At 40.4% G+C, this 21,769-nt stretch overlaps 1 protein-coding gene across 1 annotated transcript; it reads left to right on the plus strand.

Moving 5' to 3' along the window:
* Positions 1–279: 279 nt before the first annotated feature.
* LOC311050289 (scaffold protein ILK) lies at positions 280–17,012 on the plus strand. Its single transcript, XM_084064296.1, has 13 exons — positions 280–409; positions 2,142–2,396; positions 8,856–9,021; positions 10,614–10,709; positions 10,820–10,916; positions 11,019–11,102; positions 11,385–11,470; positions 11,620–11,729; positions 11,953–12,080; positions 12,281–12,402; positions 12,903–13,002; positions 14,254–14,384; positions 14,862–17,012. Exons 2-13 carry the CDS (start codon positions 2,308–2,310, stop codon positions 15,009–15,011), a joined length of 1,359 nt encoding a protein of 452 aa, XP_083920422.1. The 5' UTR covers positions 280–409; positions 2,142–2,307; the 3' UTR covers positions 15,012–17,012.
* Positions 17,013–21,769: the final 4,757 nt, after the last annotated feature.

Raw genomic sequence — 21,769 nt, forward strand, 5'->3', positions numbered from 1 at the left:
CCATAGCTTGAAGGTAGGATAGGTTGTGCTCTGATTGGCTAGTTGGTTGTTAGGCAACTGTGTTTTTGTCATGGTTTTTACTTCTTCTTTTTTCTTGAATCTATCGATTTGTATTACAGACTGACTGTTTGTGAAGTATATTATACATTTGATCTCCTAGAAATATTTGATGAATTTTTAATTTGTCCTCGTCACTGTTTACTAGCCAACGGCGTGAGCCAATGGCGTGAAGAGCATCCCTCCGCGCTATGGGATGTATACTTCCAAATAGTTACCACGTACGGAGCGGAGGGTGTGGACGTAGCACGGCGTTCAATCTGATTGTGCATTCAATCTTATGGAGGATATACATGTATTTTACATGATTTTTTTGTGTCATTAGATGGCCGCGTACATTTGAACATAGCCGGTAGGTCTCTTCTTGCCTAAGAATCTCTTATTTGTCTCTTATTGTGTTGTTTAAAAGCTCTAAAGGATGGTTTTATGCTTCCGTTTCTCATCAAGCGTCAAGACAACTCGGTCAGTTAGCTTGTTAGCAAACCAGTGTTGCCATGTCGGCTTATTATAAGCTACTTTGGGTTCTTTTTCTGTATAGTTGCTTGTAAATATTTGTTAGTTGTTGTGTTTTTTTGGGGGCTTGTCTCTAAAGTGTACTTGCTTATTTAGGGCTTTTAATTTTAATTGTTATTTAAACTAGTTCTCAAATATTTCCATGAAAATGTTTTGTGCCCAAGGGAGCATTTGTGTTAGAATATTTCATAACATATTCCAAATATTCCACATTTTATTGCAAGAGTTTTTGAAAATAGCAGATCAAGCTCACAAGCTCACAACGCGTCGCTTGTAGATCGGCTGTTTTCAAATAGCGGTAGGTTTAAACTTTAAAGTGATGCATTTGGCCTAGTTGCTTCCTTTGGGCTTGCTTCCCTTTTTCCTCCGAGGTGGAAAGACTGGTGACGCGAGGTTATGCTTCCCTAGACCTGGTTGCTTATTTCTCTCACTAAATATGGCAACACTGTAGCAAAAGTGACTGAAGCCAAAGCTGTTTATACAGTCTATGATTCTATCCTATGATTCTAACATAACAGACACTTTATGGACCGTTTCACGATACTATGAGGGCATAAGTAGCCTATCTATATATAGTATACAGGTATTACAAAATGTGTTATTTCTTAACTCTTGAAGTAATTGTTTATGGAGCTATTGGGCAATGTTGGAAGTGGAACTGTTAGCTTCCATCAGATCAGATGTTGCTGTGTAGAACTGGATGTTATCCAGAGACGAAATATTTGATATTTTCTTTTCTTTGTTTTTGTGAAAGAGTTAATGACAAGTGAAGTTTGGTCTACGTGTCGTGTTAATCGTCCTTATATCTGGGCTAAAAGTTAAATTCGTAAAAGTTTGCTCACATTGAGTCAGAGAAATCATACAGTACAACAGCACAGAGGTTGTTGTGAGTCAGTCATCATGACCAACTTAAGTGTTGAATCACATCATTGCTAAACTCTGATCAGTCAGCTGCATACACACCCTGAACGGTTAACTGTAGATAGCATTGCACAGAATGCACACCCCAAGTTTCTTGTTAACCTCCTGGCTGTGTTGTGTCATAACATTGCTGTTACCATTCTTTTCTTTTTTTTATGAGTAGCCAATTACTTTTCCTCCCTAATTTAGTCGTTTTGCCAATTGATTCCTCCCCACACACATTTCTGTGTTGGCACTGCTGTTGTATCCTATTGACTCTCACCTGCCAGTGAGGAGCCCCCACCTACTTTACCTACCCAACACCCCCCGTTGACAGGTGCTGCCCCAGCCCGTAGGAGTACATGCAATGACCAATATCACCCGCCCGGCTTCCCTGCCCCGAACACGGGCCAATTGTGTTTGTATAGACGCCCGACAAAGCCGGTTACACCACAGTGGATTTGAACCCACAGCCTCCGTGGTGGTGGACAGGGACTTAACCACTGCGCCACCCAAGTGCCCGCTGTTATCATTCTAGCATTAGTTGAGATAATTCAGAATAAAAACTGGAAATGATCTTGGTTATTTTGTTATGTACACTAGCACTAGCTAATGGATATTGGGTGTTAACTGTAACTAATAAAACTTGAATGTTCCTTCTTCTCTTCTAGGTCTGTGTGTGCCAAGTGATCATCCCAGATGAGGGTCGAATGCCTACCAGGCCACATTTGATTTCCCTCTGGTTGCCTCTTTGTTTGTCCCAGTCATTCCTACCCTGCCCCTTACTTGCCCCCAGAAGTGCAAGTGCAACATAACAGGCAGGGTAATCCAGTCATCATGGATGATATATTTACACAATGCAGAGAAGGCAATGCTGTTGCAGTTCGTCTATGGTTGGACAACACAGAAAATGATCTCAATCAAGGGTGAGTCAAGTGTGTCACTTTCTTTGAAAACCTTTTTTTTTTTTCTCTCTTGCTGATAGGAAAGTAGTGATGTTGAACACTTTCAAGTCCCTAAATATTTGGCCAGCTAATTGATAGTGCTAATTTAGCAGTGTTTGTGAATGAAGCTCCTACCAACTACCATCCAATAATGAACCATCTTCTTTCATGGTCATTTAGATATTTTTCTCTTGCCATCTTTCTTGATCCAAAATCAAGGTCAGCTGGGCTTATGCCCGCAGAGCATGACAGTACAGTATGTTAACTGTAAAACCTTATTCTGCAGTACACCATCAATGGAAGCATCTACATTCCTTTCCACACATTTTTATCCAGGTTCTTCCTTTAATTTGTCACCTTTCTGTTTATGAAAACTGATCTAATGTGACTTGTTTATCACAGCCTTATTTATTCACGAAGACGATGAGAAATGAGAAACAATGAGTCTGTTACTTGCTGAACAGCATAATGACACAAATCAATGACCACTAGAATCAAATACTGTCATGCCTGTATTTTCTTGGGCCCCTGTTCTGCCAAGTTGGTTTGAAGTTCTGCCAGAATCAGCTGTGTGGCTTAAGACGAACTTGAGCAACAACATGTACTGTTCTGAAAAACTGCCTTAGGGCGCGCTCCCACCGCACTTTTATTTTACCTCTGGGGTGGAATCTGCCAATGCTTTGTGAATGCAAATGTGTGGATTCTGGGAAAAATGCACAAGACCATGAATCCATGCATTTGCATTGACAAAGCATTGGCAGATTCCGTCCCAGAGGTAAAATAAAAGTGCGGTGGGAGCGCGCCCTTAACAAACACAAGCGTAGTCCAGTTGGGATTTCCTGACAGTGTAGAGAAGGAGTTTGAGGATGCAGGCAGCATGTGCTGCTGGCTGCCATTACTCAGCCATTCTGTGAACTGACGAATGTCGTTTGCCGCTTTTTGTTGTGGTTCCATAAACTTGTCAATGATGCTCAGCTGAGAGAATTCTACCACACTGCCTGAAGCAACTTTGCTTGGAGGCCAAGTGTCATGTCATCCATGTTTGAGTGAAGCACAGAGGTTGTTTGCAATGCCAGTTCAGCCCACCTTGCCACTTAAAGGGGTGTTCCACTTTAAAAGACTTCTGGAGTCATTTTGGCTTTTTTGTGCAGACAGACAGTTTTTTAGTTGCTTGATTCAATATTTAGATATTTGATTTTCATTTGATCAGACACGCCTTCCCTCTTATAAAAACCCATTGTAACTCCATTTTAATCATGTTGGATTCATTGACAACAAATGTCCTTGGTTCTGATGACTGATATTGTCCTTCTAATGCTTTTTTATTTATATTTTGGTAATTAAAACATTTTTATAAAGTAAATGAAGAAAAGTAATTGAAAAAATATGGCCTCTCACACATTAGAAGGACAACATCAGGCCCCTGAACCAACAACTATAGGGGCATAAAAGGGAGACACAGACAGACGGGTACAACGGGTATTCTGACAACAGGTAATGCATAGCTTAGTGGGGCATGCATTATAATCAATTTAATTTATATAACTGTTGCACCATTGATTTAAAAATAAATAAATAGAAATCTACATCTGCCCTATTCTCATGTGATCCTGACCATCTGCCCTATTCTCATGTGATCCTGACCTGAGGAACCCATTTCCTTCTGGACACATGACTTTCTCATGGGTCCCCTGTTTTGCTGTAATTTACTCATAACCACTCCCTTTTTTTCTTTAGTCTTTATTTACGGAGTGCATTTAGTTTTTTACCTTTAGTCTTTTAGATGGAGAGGAACTACTGTATGAAGACACAAATAATCCTATGCTGTCATGCATAAGGTATCCTTGGTAGCAGAAACTAATCCACACTTGGTGCAGTAAAACATGAGAGGCTATATATATATATATATAGGACTTATATCAGGCTATTATTAAGAATATTCCATTTGATAGTATGAAGTCCTCGTCTGGCCTCCTCTATCCTTGAATGACTCCAGAAAGCCATTCAGTAGAAGTTGAAACTACCGCAATTACTTTTTCAAGGGAAAGTTGTCATTTTATGTCATTTGTCCTGGATTTAATGGGTTTTTATTCAGATTAAACAAGAAGGTAATTGATTTAGTTTTTTTGTGCTGACACACTATTCCACAAGTGTTCTGAATAGAAGTCCACATTGCACCCTGAAAGTGCATTGAGATGTGTGCTATTGAAAGGACTTGATCATTAGCTATCAGCAGCATGTAGAATCAAGCTAATTTCTCATGTGGAAAATGCTTTGTTTTGCCCTGGAGAGAATTACGTTCAAATGACAAACATTTAGAGTACTTGTGCATACATTTGTAGTATTTCCCTTTCACTCTAACAATTTTCACAAGTGATCATTTTTTTGCTCTGTTATTTTGCTATGGGTTGAGCTGAAGTGGGTGCACCCCCACATGTAGACCTAAATTATTTTCCATTAACTGATTGCATGTCAAGTTCCTTTTCCTGGTTGATATATGTTTCCCAATGGGGTAAACACAGCAACTCTGGCATTTTCCCCTGCAGTACTGTAGGATTCAAGATATACATTTCGCCTCCATGCCTTGCCGTTTCTTAGGCCTAAACTTCTCAATATCCACCTTTTTGACTATAGTATTAACCTTGCTTATTTCTGTCGGTGTCAGTCGGTTTACTCAAATGTGAATCCAGGACAAAGTAGTAGTACAATGCTGTGGAATAGTAGTAGTGGAATGAATCTGAATCTCCATACAAGGAATAACAGAAACACACAGGCCTCAAGGGAACAGGGGGAGGACATTATTGTAGTGGGCAGGCCCTAAAGAGTTATGAGGATTTGCGTGACGGTGCAGACAATTCTGAATTCTCATCTATGTATGCATGCAACCGTGAAGTGTCAGAATTTTTTGCTGAAGGAATGTACAAGTAGAGCATATCACATTCCCCTGTTTCACTGTAGTGTTTCCGGTATTCGTCTCCCAGTGGTATTAGATAGTGCCACTCATTTCCCCTCTGCATTTCCTGCTGGTTGAGAAGAGTTAATTATAAAGTTTGGAAAAAGGGAGGCCATATTATAGATTTACAATGCTGCTGGCTTTGCAATTTTCTACGCAAGAATAAACTATCCTCCATAAATCATCAGGGAGACCAAATATAACATTGCTTTTAAAACAGAACACTAGATTTGTGGGATTCACATTAGTTTAGACTAGAGCACCATGCTGGTCTAAACAACTGGTTTATTGTCTACAAATGGTTATGACTATTTATCATACATAAATATACTGTAGACTTTTGTGCCGTGTATTGGTTAATTTTTAGGAGTAGGGGCTCTTGTACATTCGAATTTTGTCTAAAGTCATTCAAATGAGTCACAAGCATTTGAATATTGTTTTGTACTAAAACAAAATGTGACGAAAAATAAAATGTGTTGGATTACCTATGTCGGTCAAATTTCAAGTCTCTGAAAGTTGTATTTTCGATACAGTACTGAAATGAATGTTAAACATTGGCTTCCTCGAAGACCAAACAAACTACGGTATGCTCAAATGGTCAACAGTAATGCAGTGAGTCATATTAAATAATGCCACATGCCAGACCACCAGTATTGTCCTGATAATGGAAATGGTGTTTATCACAAAGTTTAAGTAGCGAGTCTCAGTGCCCAACCTTCTCGCTCCCCCTCATAATACCCTACTTGTTTTTTGGTTGTGCTCTAAATTCTTATAGTGGAGTGACTCCTTTAGTGTTTTGATTGGCTAGGAGTGTGTTATCCATGGTTAGCATGGCTTTCTGTTGAGCCTCTAGAATTGAGCTAGAAGGAAATATGGAAGTAGCCAAACCTTTCAGACCCTGATGCCCTGCTCTATTAAAAATGAATTCTTCTGATGACGGAGTTCCTTGGAATTATTTTCCTTGTTAGTCTGCAGTTTGTAGCATTGGGGAAACAAAGCAGTACTTCCTGCACCTTTTGTTTTCATGTATACCATTACCTACGTGTTTCACCAAAGAGCACCTGTCGAGAGAGCCACTGACTCTTTAATTCTTTAAGGCTGATCACGCCAAGACGCGTCACTAGTTGCAAGACACTTGCAAAAAACATGTGGAGCCGGACCTGCGTGTGTAACGAGTGTGTAACACGAGTGATAAAATAATGAATCACACGAGAACATTTTTATTCAAGCTGAGAATATTTAAACTTTAATGTATATCTAAAATGTGCTCGAAAAATGTGACGTGTAGCACAAGGGAGGAGCCCAGTACTTTCCACTATGATTTTGCTGGGTCTGAACTGACAGTGGGGCTGGGCTTGGCTTCCCCAGGTACCATGGGGTCATCTCTAACATTTTGTCTGTTAGGGACAGGTCAGACTCCAGCCTCTATATGGCCAGCTGATGGTAATCCAGCAGCCTTTGTTCATTGGAATAGTAAAAGGTCTCTTAAGCCTGATTTATACTTCATTGTACGACTGACTGTGTCCCTTGCAGAAAGTACCTGATCTACAAACTCACAACCCATTTCATCACGGTGCATTTTGAGCTTGTATATCTGCTATTTTATGCCTAGCAACTAGCCTGGTAAACCACTCCGGTCGCGGAAATCACATTTCATTTGATTTCAGCAGAGGCAATGTGATTTCCGCGACCGGGGTGATTTACAAGGCTACCTAGCAACACCATTATACTTAGTATAAATTAAGCGTGACTTACTGAGTAGGCTCATAAGTCATGTGACATTTGTGCGACTCTGTAATAGGAAGCTTGACTCATCATATCATCTTATGTTTATGGTCTTTTTGTTGCGTTGTTATTCTGTATGGATGACATCTCTTTATATGAATCTGTTCTCCATCCCATTTCTCTTCTTTTGTGGCCTGACGGTGACGGTCAGTGCCCAAACACAGAGTGTAGATTGGGTCTCTTTGCCGGGCTCATCCGTCTGCCAATCTGAGTGCTGTCGGCAGGTGGAAGTGCCTGAAATAAATCATCCAGTTGAAGGGGGAGAGGGTGAAAACCCCGGCACTGAACTCCATTCGTAGGCTATGACCACTGCCTTCTATCTAATTAGCTACTAACCGCCCTATGTTAAACTCCCTTTTATATTTTTCTTTATTTCTTTGGGGCTGTGAAGCATAATGGAGTCTGTATTTCGACACTTTTACTATGCAAAGACCTTCACTCTTGTCGCCTTCACTAATGAGTCGGCAGGCATTGACCCCCTCGTTCCCGGAGGAAATTGCACTCCAGGGCAAGTCCGGTATTGCTGCAGCAGGTCACCCAGATGCACAGATGAATGTGTGTCCCAGGACTGAGGGTCTCTGTGGGCCTCAGAGGCTGTTCTCACTGGACCACTGCTGGGGATATGTATGCGTGTGAGCCTGCATTAATGCAAACTGTGCATTGGTGGTGAGGGCAGAGGGTTTAGATTCCTTCTAATGTCACAATACCCCCACAGTTCTCTGTTACAGGAAAACATGATCCCACCCCCCATTATGAATTTCAACTCGTCTAACTTCATTAATATGGAGGCCAGAGGATTGTGCATCGTCTTCACACAAATAGTAAGCCTGTGTGAGAGCCATATCAAAATTCGGGAGTGAGTGGAAAATGGGACGAATTGCCAGCTATACTCTTGGAAAAAGATTTGAAGAGGCTCTGATGGTGGAGGGTGGGACAAAGGCCAGGCAGAGAGGAGAGTATTAGGAACGAGATTATGATGACATAATGGTGCAGAGCAGCTGGAGAGTGTGTGTATGTATGTGTGTATGCGTAACTGTGCCGAAGGAAGTCTCTGGACCTTATTATAAGGTTGGCAGATAATATTCTAGTCACCCTTAGTTTGTTTCACTCCCCTTTCCTGATTTCTGTTATTCAGATCTTGGGGTCTTTTAACTATTTTTTCCCCCTCTTTTTTACAGAGGAGAGAATGATAGAATTACTTAATCTGACACAAGCCACTACTTCCCTTTATGTGCTCACACAGCTGTGCTTTGTGGCCCTACTGTGAATTGCTCAAAGTTTACTTAATTATGCAGGGTCATTTCTCCTCCTTTAAGGCCTATAAGCTATTTGAGGGCTTACCTTAAGGCAGTCAGTGTGTGTATTCATACATTAGGGACAGTCGTTAATGCAAAAGTAGTTTGGCTTAAAGGCTTATCGCACCTTCATGACTATGCGTTTGGGAGCATTGCCACTCTGTACTAGTACTTCTTGGAATTGTAAAAGGTTTACTACAAGAAAGGCTCCTTGGAGGAAGATAACTACGCTACTATTGCTCAGCGAGAATAACCAATTGTGTTGAGGCTGTAATATTTCCCTTCAGGCCATTCATGAATTAAATAAAATAAAACTTATTTGCTGCATCATTACTTGCAAAGTACTGTATGTCATTTTGGGTTCGTTTTAGGCTTCTGTTTAGCCTGTGTTGTGTTCTCTTGTTATAGGGACGACCATGGCTTCAGTCCCCTCCACTGGGCATGCAGGGAGGGCCGCTCCAGCGTGGTGGACATGCTCATCATGAGAGGGGCTCGCATTAACGTCATGAACCGAGGAGATGACACGCCTCTGCATCTGGCTGCCAGCCACGGCCATCGTGACATTGTGGGCAAGGTGAGGCCCGTGCAAACACGCAGAGCATGTGCAGACTGCCTCACAAGTTCAGTGAGAACCTCAGCAGAGGAGGTGTGCTGATCTAGGATCACCAATCAGGATTCATGACTATAAGCTTCATAGGATTTCAAACTGTTCTCACATAGGCTCAGCTTTATTTAAAGATGAGTGGAATAAATATCCATCATATTAGTGTTTGTACCTCTCACCACTAATGACTGAAAAAGGATACATCTATATGTTCTGGCAACCTAAAGTCTTTCTGCAACCTATCTGATGGATTGGATAAAATAATCTCTGGTGTAAAGTCTGTATTTATTTCTTTTAAGATTATACTAACTACTACACTACAATAAATATATGATGTGCTAAAGGTAAGCAGAGCAAACTTTATTCTAGAGGCACAAAAATGTTTATCTCTAATTTCTTCTCATGTAAAGGGTGCGTCAATTACATTTTCCCCAAATGTTGATGTAGCCCTTTAAGTATGTCTTATGAAACCTAGGAACTCTACTGAACAACAAGTCTTGTCTGTTCTTGTAGCTCATAACTAAATAAGTCATTTCACAAAGAGGGCAGTGCTGGCAGAGGTTGTCAATGTTGGAGTATAAATTAAATATTTTGATGACTGTTGCGCAAAGAGGCTATAAAACTAGGTTACTACTTGTGAAGGAAAATAGAGGCTGGAACAATTACAGTATTCTATGAAACAATGCATTTTCCATTTTTCTTTATTTTCTTTTTTTTTAACATTTACGCAAGCTCTCCAAGTTCACCAGAAAGTGTTTAAAAAGTAGCAGACAAGTACTTCTGCAGTTCTTTAAGTACGTTGTAAATCCATATTAATTGGGGTTAGGATGCATTGTAAATCCATAGTAATTAAGGTTATGGTTCATTTGAAAAGATTCACAAGTGCATTTGAGTAGGTTCAGATGCCTATTGTTTGAAGTGCAGTTTATCATTGAGTACTTAATTGTAAACTAATCAATATTATAAACATTCAAAGTTACAATGGCGCTGAGGCCTAAATGATTAAATATCTGTGTAATATGTATAGCCTTAAAACATATAGGGCATTTACTCTGCCATACGGAATAAAATGCTATTAATGTTAACGTTTTAAGACATTTGCTACTGTTGTCTATTAGCTTTCCTGTTTCCTTCTATTTTAGTTTTAGCTTTTTTGTTTGTTTAACCACACAAACCCTATTGTCCCTGTTCTAGGCATGGCATAATACGCAAATATTCTGCGAAAATAGCCGATCTACAAGCTCACAACGAGTTGTGACGTGTAGTGAGCTTGTTGATCTGTTATTATGAGATTTGGTGTAGAGGGAACCATGAGGGGACCAAGTAGTATAGACACCTGGGGGACTCCAGTAAACAAAGTATATAGGGCTTAAGTGGTTAAATTGCTGCTGGTGATCATTATGCAGTTTAATATTAGACATGGCAGTGTGGAATGTTACCACAGGCAACAAGAACATCATCATCCAGGCTTATCATAGGTGGCAATAATTCCATATCTGTATACAGTCCAAACACAATCTGACCAGTCTTGTTTTGTGTACAATCGTCTCTCTGTGCTTTAGCTTATCCAGTGCAAAGCTGACACAAATACTGCCAATGAGCATGGCAATACACCACTGCATTATGCCTGCTTCTGGGGCCAAGATCTGGTGGCTGAGGTTAGTGCACCCTCTGGTGGTCATTACTGGGACATATTTCTGTTTAATGTTGATTACTACTACCATGATGGCCGTTTGAACAGTGAGTCTTTGAAACTTCTCTCCTTTAGGACCTGGTGACTAATGGAGCCCAGGTGAGCATCTGTAACAAATATGGAGAAACTCCCCTGGACAAGGCAAAACCTCACCTGCGAGAACTTCTCAAAGGTACTCACATTGTCTAGTCTTTAAACTGTCTACAGTGTTTAGATTTCAGAGGTTTATCCCTTGATTTGCATTTTGACTTACTTGCGTCCAATTTCTTCTCAGAGAAAGCAGAAAAATTGGGACAGAACTTAACCAAGATTCCGTTTAAGGACACATTCTGGAAAGGCACCACTAGAACTCGACCCCGTAAGTCTCACAAATGCACAAACACACAGTTTGTGCAGTATATTAGCTGGCGGGTTTCCATGGCTTGTTTTTCAATGTGTGGAAGCAGTGTGCAGCACACATGCATGGAAAATGTGCTCAAGGTCCCCCTGGTAGTTCCTAAAGTGTCTTCTGAAATTTCCACTGTATTTGAACTTGCTTATCAATATATGTTAGATAAGTTGTGGGTTAAATTTCATGTGAAAAATAGGGCCTTTGTCAGAGTTATTTATTACTCAACTTGTCTGCATCCTGTGTTTGCAGGCAATGGCACTTTGAACAAACATGCGGGAATTGACTATAAACAGCTCTCCCTTGTGGCAAAGATAAACGAGAACCATTCTGGAGAGGTATTTTTTTTAAATTTATTTTGTTTCATTGTGGATGTTCTGATATAGCTGATTAAATGAATCGGTTACAATTAGTGTTTGTATTAATGCAAAGCAGTGTTGTCTTAGTTAGTTAGTAATGAACCTTGTTCTCTACCTCTTTTCCATAGCTGTGGCAAGGGCGCTGGCAAGGGAATGAAATAATTGTTAAAGTGCTAAAAGTTCGTGACTGGACCACGAGGAAAAGCAGAGACTTCAATGAGGAGTATCCCAAGCTCAGGTTAATATTGGCGATTCAACTCTGTTTGGTGTCTTTGTCCTCTATTGTCTCTGTTATTCATTTCTCTGTTTGCATTTCATTGATCCGAGACTATTTTGATTTTTTTATTTCGGATTTGCACTTCACGTAAGCCTCCTGTTTATGTGGAATCATATGTGTGTTTGCCGCTTTCTGTCTCATCTACCTCTCTCCCCTGTCCCCGTCCCTCCTTGGCTCATCCCAGGATATTTTCCCACCCGAATGTGCTGCCCATGTTGGGAGCATGTCAGTGTCCACCCGCCCCTCACCCCATCATCATCACACACTGGATGCCTTATGGTTCGCTCTACAACGTGCTGCATGAGGGCACCAGTGAGTACTGTACTTCTCCGCTCACAAAGCCTTAACATATCACCTATTACAGTGGTAAGGCTGGATCTGTCATTTACAGTGCAGCACTTAGTGTGTGTCATTACATGGTCTTATCACTGTCTGTTAAGTAGTAATAAGTAAAAGAGTTATTGATGATGTGTGCAAATAGCTGACATGTGAATTTGTTGTTGGTCATTCAGATTTTGTGGTGGACCAGACACAGGCAGTGAAGTTTGCCCTGGACATTGCCTGTGGAATGGCCTTCTTGCACACACTTGAACCTATGATACCTCGCCACTGTCTCAACAGCAAGAGTGTTATGGTAAGACAGTTTTTCAAGGCAATACTGAGCATGACGTGTAATGATAATGGTAGTATGATTAAGTTACTGTAGATAATTATGTGTTAGCCTTTCTGAATAAAATGAGATCGGACCCGGGTGCATGAATATAATGCTAATTATATTTAGTCGTTGTGCCTCCCCACACATTTCTGTGTTGCCACTGCTATTGTGCACTACTGGTTCACTTGCCAGTGAGGAGCCCCCTCCAGGATGACATAGTGCTGTTCAACACCCCCGTTGACAGGCACGCCCCCAGCCCGTAAGAGTCACTAGCACACCGACAGAGATCGCCCTTCCCTCCCCCGAACACGTCCAGTTGTATTTGTATAGACACTCTGCCAAGCCGGATTCTCCGTGGTGGATTTGAACCCCTAGATTCCGCTGTGGTGGACAGTTACTTTGCCCCTGCACCACCTTGAGCAGCTTGTTGGTGGCATCCTTTATATGTCAAAGAGACTCTTCTGTTCATGTGTCTGCAGATAGACGAGGACATGACTGCTAGGATCAGCATGGCAGACGTCAAGTTCTCCTTCCAGTGTCCTGGCAGGATGTACTCTCCTGCATGGGTAGCCCCTGAAGGTAGGCCTGGCTCGTGAAATAAGTACCTGAAGTGAACGCTCAAGAACAAAAGAAGGATATAGGAAGCTCTATACTGCCTCTGCGTATTTCAAAGCTGTATGCAATTGAATCATTAAGACACCAAACATCAAGACAGTGAAAAAGAACTGCATTATAAAAGGACTACAGGATATATTACAAAGAATAAGAATACAATTACAGTGCAGAAGAAATCATTTTTTATTAAAGAAATAATAATTGAGACCTGAGGTTTTTGGGGATTTGTTGCAGATATCTGATGCATAAATTCGATGCTTTATTTATTTATTTATTTTAAATGCTTTATAGACCAACTGTAGTATCTTGAAACAATTTATTTGAGAGACAGGAAGCCAGTGTAATGAACTGGAGTGATATGGTCCACTTTCTTGAGAATAGTTAGGACTCGAGCAGCGTTCTGTATCAACTGCAGTTGGAGACCTATAAAGACAAAGCTATAATAGTTGAGTCTGCTGAAGATAAATGCATGGACAGGTTTTTCAAAATCCTGCTGAGACAGAAGTCCTTTAATCCTTAATATATTCAGAAGGTGATAGCAGGCTGAGTTTTGTCTTAATGTGGCTGTTGAAATTCAGGTCGGATCCCGTGACTCCCAACATTTCTCTGGCTTGGGTTGTGGTTTAATAATTGAAGCTGAGTACTGACTTCACAATCATTCTTCTTTGACTCCAAAAAACAATTACTTCAGTTGTCTTTGTTTAACATTCTGGCACATCCCATTGTTGATTTATACATCCTAAAAAGATATAAATTGAAACGCAAGGAGAATGACTGGAAAATGAACATGAGAAGAATGTATCAAGTCTTTTATACCCTAAGAACCAAGGGGAAAATGACTACCAAAACATTACTATTTGTCTGACTATGACTATGATGAGGTATATGTCATTTATTGTTGAATTTTGTTGCATAATTTGGGAGACTATGATCAAAACCATTATTTCTTTAACTCTTTATTTGGTATAGCTGAATAACTTTAAATCAAACCTTGTAATCTTTATTTTAAATACCAAATTCATTGTGCACCGTTGCTTATGAAATGTTTAAATATGGAAAAAAGTGATTAGACACTATTTTACTGTCCAAAGACATGATGTACCTGTGAGGACTAACTTTTCTTAGGAAGAATATAGAAATGTATGTTTGCCAAAAAAAGAAACATTGCTGCGTACATGTTGCTAGTGTTATGTTAACTTGGTGCTCTTGGTCCAGCCCTCCAGAAGAAGCCTGAGGAGATCAACCGTCGTTCAGCTGACATGTGGAGCTTTGCTGTGCTGCTCTGGGAGTTGGTCACAAGAGAAGTGCCTTTCGCTGACCTGTCGAACATGGAGATAGGCATGAAAGTATGTAGTAGGGCCACTAAACTGTGTTGTATACTGTATACTCACACTTGAGACTTGTTATGATATGCTTTTACTCCAAACTTTCAATACACTCAATGCAGAAACAATGTGAAGCCTAATTTTGCAAATGTGTATTTGCCAAATGTGTATTTTAACTCATTGAGTGCCATTAACGTGTTTCACGTGTTTTTACCGCTATGGCTCAACGTGCCAATGACGTGTTTGACGTGTTTTTAAAAAAAAAACATATTCAGAACCCAAGATATCATCATCTGAAGATTTGCAGCTCCATCCACTCCTTGTTTAACTTAGAAATGAAAAAGGCTGTATCTCACTTCCTAAGCACTTTTTATTTTCTGTGAAAAAAACTCTGGCACTGGGACAACATCATTCTGAAATAATTCTGGCAATTCTGGCACTCAATGAGCTAAGCAGGTCCTTCTCTACAGCACCTAATACTGTCTGTTTTGCCTTTAGGTTGCTTTAGAGGGCCTGAGACCTACCATCCCTCCTGGGATTTCGCCCCACATCTGCAAGCTTATGAAGATATGCATGAACGAAGACCCAGCCAAGAGGCCTAAATTTGACATGATTGTTCCAATTCTGGAAAAAATGCAGGACAAATGAAAACACCTCTGCCCTCTTTGAATGAACCCCTTGGAATCCCAGATATCTCGCTTGTGATATCATTCAGATGTGGTGGTGTGGTGCTTACCAGTATTGCCTTAAACTCTTATTCTTACACTACCGTTGCACTCATTGCCACTGTAGCTTCTGTCTCTGAAATGAATCTAGCAGCAGCCACTTATTTTATTCAAGTATGATTTTTATTTTTGTTATCAAGACTGCTATTTTTTTGTTCATCTTTGTCACTGTCACATGATGTCTTCACAGCAGCATATTGCAAGTATTGGGTGCTCCTACTTAAAAGTTGTGTTAAAATTGCAGTCTGTAAATGTTATGTTGTCCTGATGAGAGAGTTGATTGCAACTGTAACATCTGAGATTCAAACACAGTTTTCCTGTGTGTGTGTGTGTGTGTGTGTGTGTGTGTGTGTGTGTGTGTGTGTGTGTGTGTGTGTGTGTGTGTGTGTGTGTGTGTGTGTGTGTGTGTGTGTGTGTGTGTGTGTGTGTGTGTGTGTGTGTGTGTGTGTGTGTGTGTGTGTGGGTGACCAAATCACCATCTACCACTCATTTAAGAGAGACTCTGCACTTGGACAGGGGCTGATATGGGGCTTATGAGCTTCAGACAGGGCTACTTGTTAACCAGTATGTGTCCTAACCAACACCAGGGTCTAAATTCTTCAATGTAAGAGTAGGGAGAGCACCTCCAACCCCTGAAGATGTGCTAGTTGTATCTTAACGTACTCTACAGATTGGTCAAAATACTGTTTTCATTCAAATGTGTTGCAGCTTTAATGTGGGCTAAGAAGAAGCTTCTCTGATTGTGACTGAATAACCTGTGGAGGTCAGGGTGACTGCCTCTCACTGCTTCCCGGTAATTTTATTCATTATTTGTACTTCTGGAGAGGGCTCACTATCCAAAGGTCACACTGTAATTGACCTGCTCCCTATAATGGAAGCGTTTAATAAAACAAACACATGCCGTATTAACCCAAAGCTTGTCTTCTGAAAAAGTGTTTGATATTGTTACCTGTTATATTTTGGACACGTTGTATGCAATGGGGAAGTATGACTGACTACTGTCTGACATCAAGCATTTAAACATTGCTTAACAATGTAACATTAAGCAAATCATGAATGAGTCAATCCCACAAGTATTTTTACAATATTGCACCATTAACTTGGATTGTTGATTAGGAGAGACTATTTTATCAGAATGTTGCCAATCTGGACAAATTTACATCCTTTGTATGTATCTTTTATCTATGTATCTTATGTGATGTGTGGAAAATGCAATGTTTGTCCAAACAAAAATGTATGCTTTCTACAGCAGAAGATTTCTGTTCAAGTTGATTATTGTAACATTGGCCAAGCTGCTTTCAAATTTGTATACTATAGATCAACAATCAACTTTCTTTAAATTGTAATTAAATTAACTCAAATAAATTACAGTATATTTGCATCAAAAGTCCATAGTTAAATAGAGAATGTACTACCATTACACAGACAGTGATTTGATTGATATTCTCATTAATCTACCACTTGATCATTATTTTAAGATCTGAAACATTGTTGAAATAGATTTTTCTTAAGGCTTTGAAGTAATTACTGCAACAACATATAACCTTGTGTTTTGTACGGTATATGTTTTCAGATTACTCCGGTCCTAACTTATTTATTACATAAATGTTATAAGCAGTTCTATTGGTTGAATTTTTCAAAGGCCATGCCAGATGCTACACTGCCAACATTTCACAGATTGCCTAAACAGGGGTAGCATTAATATTGTTCAAACTGTCACTTTGTTTCCTGCTTGTATTTAACTTTGGACTGTCACCTCCACCTGTTTTGACTGTTTTTTTTTTCCTCCTCTTTTTCTACTTCCATTGTTTCTGTGACTCCAACAGCTTGCTTGTTTGTGTTGAAACACAAAGGGGTAAAAGCCAAAATCAAGCATGCCTTAAACAAATGTATTTATATAAGTATATTAAAAAGAACAAGATGAGCAGCTTGTTTGATAGTCTAGCATGATTGTATATTATCCGGAATGCAATAGAGGATTATTGGCTACATTGGCACAACCTATAGAGACTCTGAAATTAATATAGACTGTTAAGATGTGATGATTATCTCCACCACCCTGTTTTCGTCCATGTCTTATCTGTGTGTCTGTGAATCCAGAGCTAATCTTGGAGTCTACTAGACCAATAGAAGCAAATTTTTCATTCAGGCTGCCAGTAGGCCAAGGAAGTTAGACCCCACATTATTCAAATGGACCTCATGGTGGTACTATACCAGATCGCTTTACGTTTTGCCCATACAAGAAAAAATAAAATTCTTGCAATCTTTGGATCATGATACTCCCTAGATAGGCTACACCTAGCCTGGTAAACCATCCAGGTTGCATGAATTCACATTAACATGTGTCTTCTGCATACCGGTCTGCCCCCAAGCGACACAATTTTGCAGTTTTATAAATAATCTCTGGAGTCATTTGTAAACATATATCATACATATTTTTGCCATTCTGATTGTCCGATTGCAAAAAAGAAATCCAAAATCATTGTTTGATCGACTCAAATTTTACACAAATTTTAATCACGTAATCACACAAAAATCAATCACTATTTATTGCAGAAACAAAACATTTTATTTTATATTACCAATCTTCACCATATTGAGTACATTTTTTTTTAAATGGTCACGATTGGGTGAAACCTCATTATGTCCAAACGGTTTCTTTTTAATAAACGGAATGACATTTTTCAGAAATGGTGAACAATATGTTCACTACTTTTGCTTGACACTTGTTTTATGAAGAAGGGCAAGAAAAAGTTGACATATGGACATACAAGGTTTATGCCCGACGGCAACAATATCCTATACTATATTAAAATTGCCCAAAGGGTGGACGGTGGACGTCAAACATAACATCCGGGATGATCCGGACTTGCAAGGCGCACTGTCACTCCGATCTGCACCAAACTTGGTCAAACCCTGTCATGGGGTCTGCCTTGAGAATAGCCACACAAAGGGCCACGTCCTCTGCAGGCGTACCGTTGCTCCAATCTGCACCAAACTTGGCACAAATGCTGTTCAGGGGTCTGCCATGCGAATAGTCACTCCAGGGGCCACATATGGCCTCCAGGGGCCACAGGTACTCTGTTTCTCCAATCTGCACCAAATTGGCACAAACACTGTCTAGGGGTCTGCCATGGGAATAGTCACACCAGTGGCCACATGTGGCCTCCAGGGGCCCATCAAGGTCCCCAGGGGGCCACAGGTGCACCAAGGCTCCAATCTGCAAACTTGGCACAAACACTGTTCAGGATAGCAGAGGAGGGAGTGTGGTGCCCACTGTCGAGTCGGTTGGATAAGTGATTGTCCAGATATGTCCGTTTTGCCTATGTTGGTATGCCTTATCATGAATGGATGCGATCAACTCCATTTAAAATGCATATTGAGGGGCCTCTAGAGCACGCCTCAAAAAGCGCTTTCACTTCCGAGTTCCAACCATGGGGGCCACAAATGCGAAATGTTCCTCGGGCCCTGAAAGCTGCAGCCCACAACTTAAACACCCCTGAGTATAGGCCATCCAGCCTGGTGGAGATATGCGCTCACCAAAAACAGATTTCTAGTTTTATTTTATGATTGGTGAACATGTGAGAATCAGATTGTGTTAAGACAACAAGCCAACTGTGCCATTGTGTCCCATTACATTTCCGGGGTCACTGGTAGGATGGATGTGTTGCTTTGCTCTTCCACTATGGCACTGGGCTGGCTGTGCTGTCCCACTGTGGCACTGGGCTGTATTTTCTGTGCTGTCCCACTGAGGCACTGGGCTGGCTGTGCTGTCCCACTGTGGCACTGGGCTGTATTTTCTGTGCTGTCCCACTGAGGCACTGGGCTGGCTGTGCTGTCCCACTGCGGCACTGGGCTGTATTTTCTGTGCTGCATTTTCAAGAGAACCATCAAGGTCTTAGACACCAAGCTCATACCATCATTAATTGTAGCATTTTGGAAAAGTATCACTTTTTAAGCTTTGATAATTTAAAGGCTTTTAAAAGTCTCTGCTTTGTCTATAAGTGTCTACATGTCATGGACTGGTCACTGGCCCTGATTCAGCCCCTTTTTGACTATGCTAGCTCCTCTTGGTACTCCAACACCTCAGTGTCACTGAAGACTAAGCTTCAAACCTCCCAAAACAAACTGATTCGACTACTTCTCGGATTGGGGCCCATGACCCACCTCTCTCCCACTCACTTTGCCAGCCTAGGCTGGCTCAGGGTGGAAGACAGGGTTATACAACTAAAAATGGGACTGGTCTTCAAAATTGTAAATGCAGATTTGCCCGAAATGCCCCCGATACCCGCATATCTGTATAAGTACCTCAAAAAAGTTAGTGACACCCACAGTCACAAAACTAGAGGGAGCGTAAACAACAATCTGGTTACACCCACCCATAAAACAAACATGGGCAAATTCTCCTTCTATAACACAGCCACCAAGGAATGGAATAGTCTAACCCCATCCCTCAAAAAAATGCAGTTCGCTGGACCCATTCAAAACAGCCCTAAAAACTCATCTTTCTGGAGGCCTAAAGAGGAGCTAGTACCAGTTTCCCTGTAGACCCCCCCCCCCCTTTTTTTGGTACATACTTTTTATTTTATTTTCTAATGCTTTTTTTTGTATATATATTTTTATTTTCTCATGCCTTTTTTGTACATAATGGTATATATTATTTCCTCTGTATTCTTATGTTGATTTTGAACTGTTTGGTTGCTACTATATATGTCTATGAAATTAATTCAAGGACCCCAACGGAAACAAGCCCACAAAGACTTTTTTGGCCGGACCTTTTAGACAAAAGCATTATAAATGTAACTGTGTTGTTTAACATTCTTTTGCCTAATAAAAATTTCAATCAATCAATCCTCCAGTGTGATTTTATCCACAGGAGGAGAGATACCGGACGTGGCACTAGGTCAGACACCAGAGGGGACTGTGAGGTCCATCGTAGGCAGACCACTTTTGGACAGAATGTCCTCTCCATCAAGGGAAGCCCACGATGGAATAGCCTCCCAGTCACTCTATTACTACTGCTGCTACTCTACTTTCAAAATACAACTAAAACAATGGTTAAACATGTTTTTAGTTGGGTTTAAACTAGGTAAACTAGGTATTCTCAAAATTAGTTTTTAGGCAGTTGTATGTTCTTTCAGTTTTGTCATGTTGCTGTGGAGTATTCATGTTGGACAGTGGGAAATGTGCTTATGGCTAAATCCGGCACATTTACATCATGTTTATTGTTTGAAATATTCATGAATGTGCACTGTCCCGGACAAATATGAATAATGTAATAAAAGTAAAGTAAAAGTCCCACACTGTGGCACTGGACTGGCTGTGCTGTCCCACTGTAGCATCGGGCTGGATATGGATTAGCCTTGCCCTTGGATCAAGACTGTCATAGATTTATTTTGACATTTGTATACACAAATGACAGAATCGAAGGCTACGATCCAAGGCTACGGTCTGGATGTGCTGCTGTGATTTGCCACTGTGGCTTTGGGCAGTGGTGTAAACTTTACACCACTACTGCCCAAAGCCATAGTGGTGGTACTTAGTTACTTTACACTGTAAAGTAACTGCGTACATTTACTCAAGTACTGCACAGTTAAGTACAGTTTTGAGGTACTTTTTACTTTACTAGAGTATTTCCAATTTTCAGTACTTTTACTTCTACTACTCCACTACATCTCAGAGGAAAATATGATACTTTTACTTTTGATTATTATAACAACACATTCATTAACCACTTCATCCCATATATGTACATTTCGGCCATTTGAAAATAGCAGATCTACAAGCTCACAACGCGTCGCATCTTTCAAAAGATTTTAATACATTTGAAAAAAATATTTGATAATGCATTTGAAAACTTGTGAAATGGGACATTCTGCATAATGAGTACTTCCTACTGTTGGTACTTTAAGTACATTTGGATACCAATGCAATGCTTTTATATTTTTTCCTCAAGTACATATTGAATTCCGTACTATTACTTGTAAACAGAGTATAGTTCTACATTGCAGCATTGATACTTTTACTTAAGTAAAACATTTGAGTACTACTTCCACCGCTGGCTGCTGTCCCATCATCATGGTTCACATGACGCTCGTCTGGTCTGTCACAAGCGTCATGGCGCAACTTGTTCCTGGTTTTGAACATTTCTCCATTTACAACTCGTACATCTACATAAACTTTCAGATTTCAAAAATAAAGTGCTTGTTCACGACCACGGATGTAATAAGTTAAAACGCCTGAGTCTAAGTACCCGTATCTTCCGTATTGTTCAATAAAACGTATTTTAATCTGATTGGTGGCCATTTTCTCAAAATGTCTTTTACCGGTATTATCCTTTCAACTACGTGGCCCTATCGGTTGAGAGGTGTATTGCACTCTGTTACATTTTAACTCTATGAGAAAATGGCCACCGATCGGATTAAAATGCTTTTTATTGAACAATACGGAGGATACAGGTACCCAAGCGTTTCAACTTATTACATCAATGGCCGTGGGGTCAACACTTTATATTTGAAATGTGAACGTTTATGTAGATGTACGGGTTGTAAATGGAGACATTTCCAAAACCAGGAAGAAGTTGCGCCATGACTGCCATGATACGACAGTCATGTTTCAGGACTTGTGGGCTGGCTGAGGCTGTGACGGAGCTGTGACGCAGGTCGCTCCTCCATCACTAGA

The sequence above is a fragment of the Gymnoscopelus microlampas genome (genome assembly GCF_963454915.1).
Source record: "Gymnoscopelus microlampas genome assembly, chromosome: 8".
NCBI classification, from domain to species: Eukaryota; Metazoa; Chordata; class Actinopteri; order Myctophiformes; family Myctophidae; genus Gymnoscopelus; species Gymnoscopelus microlampas.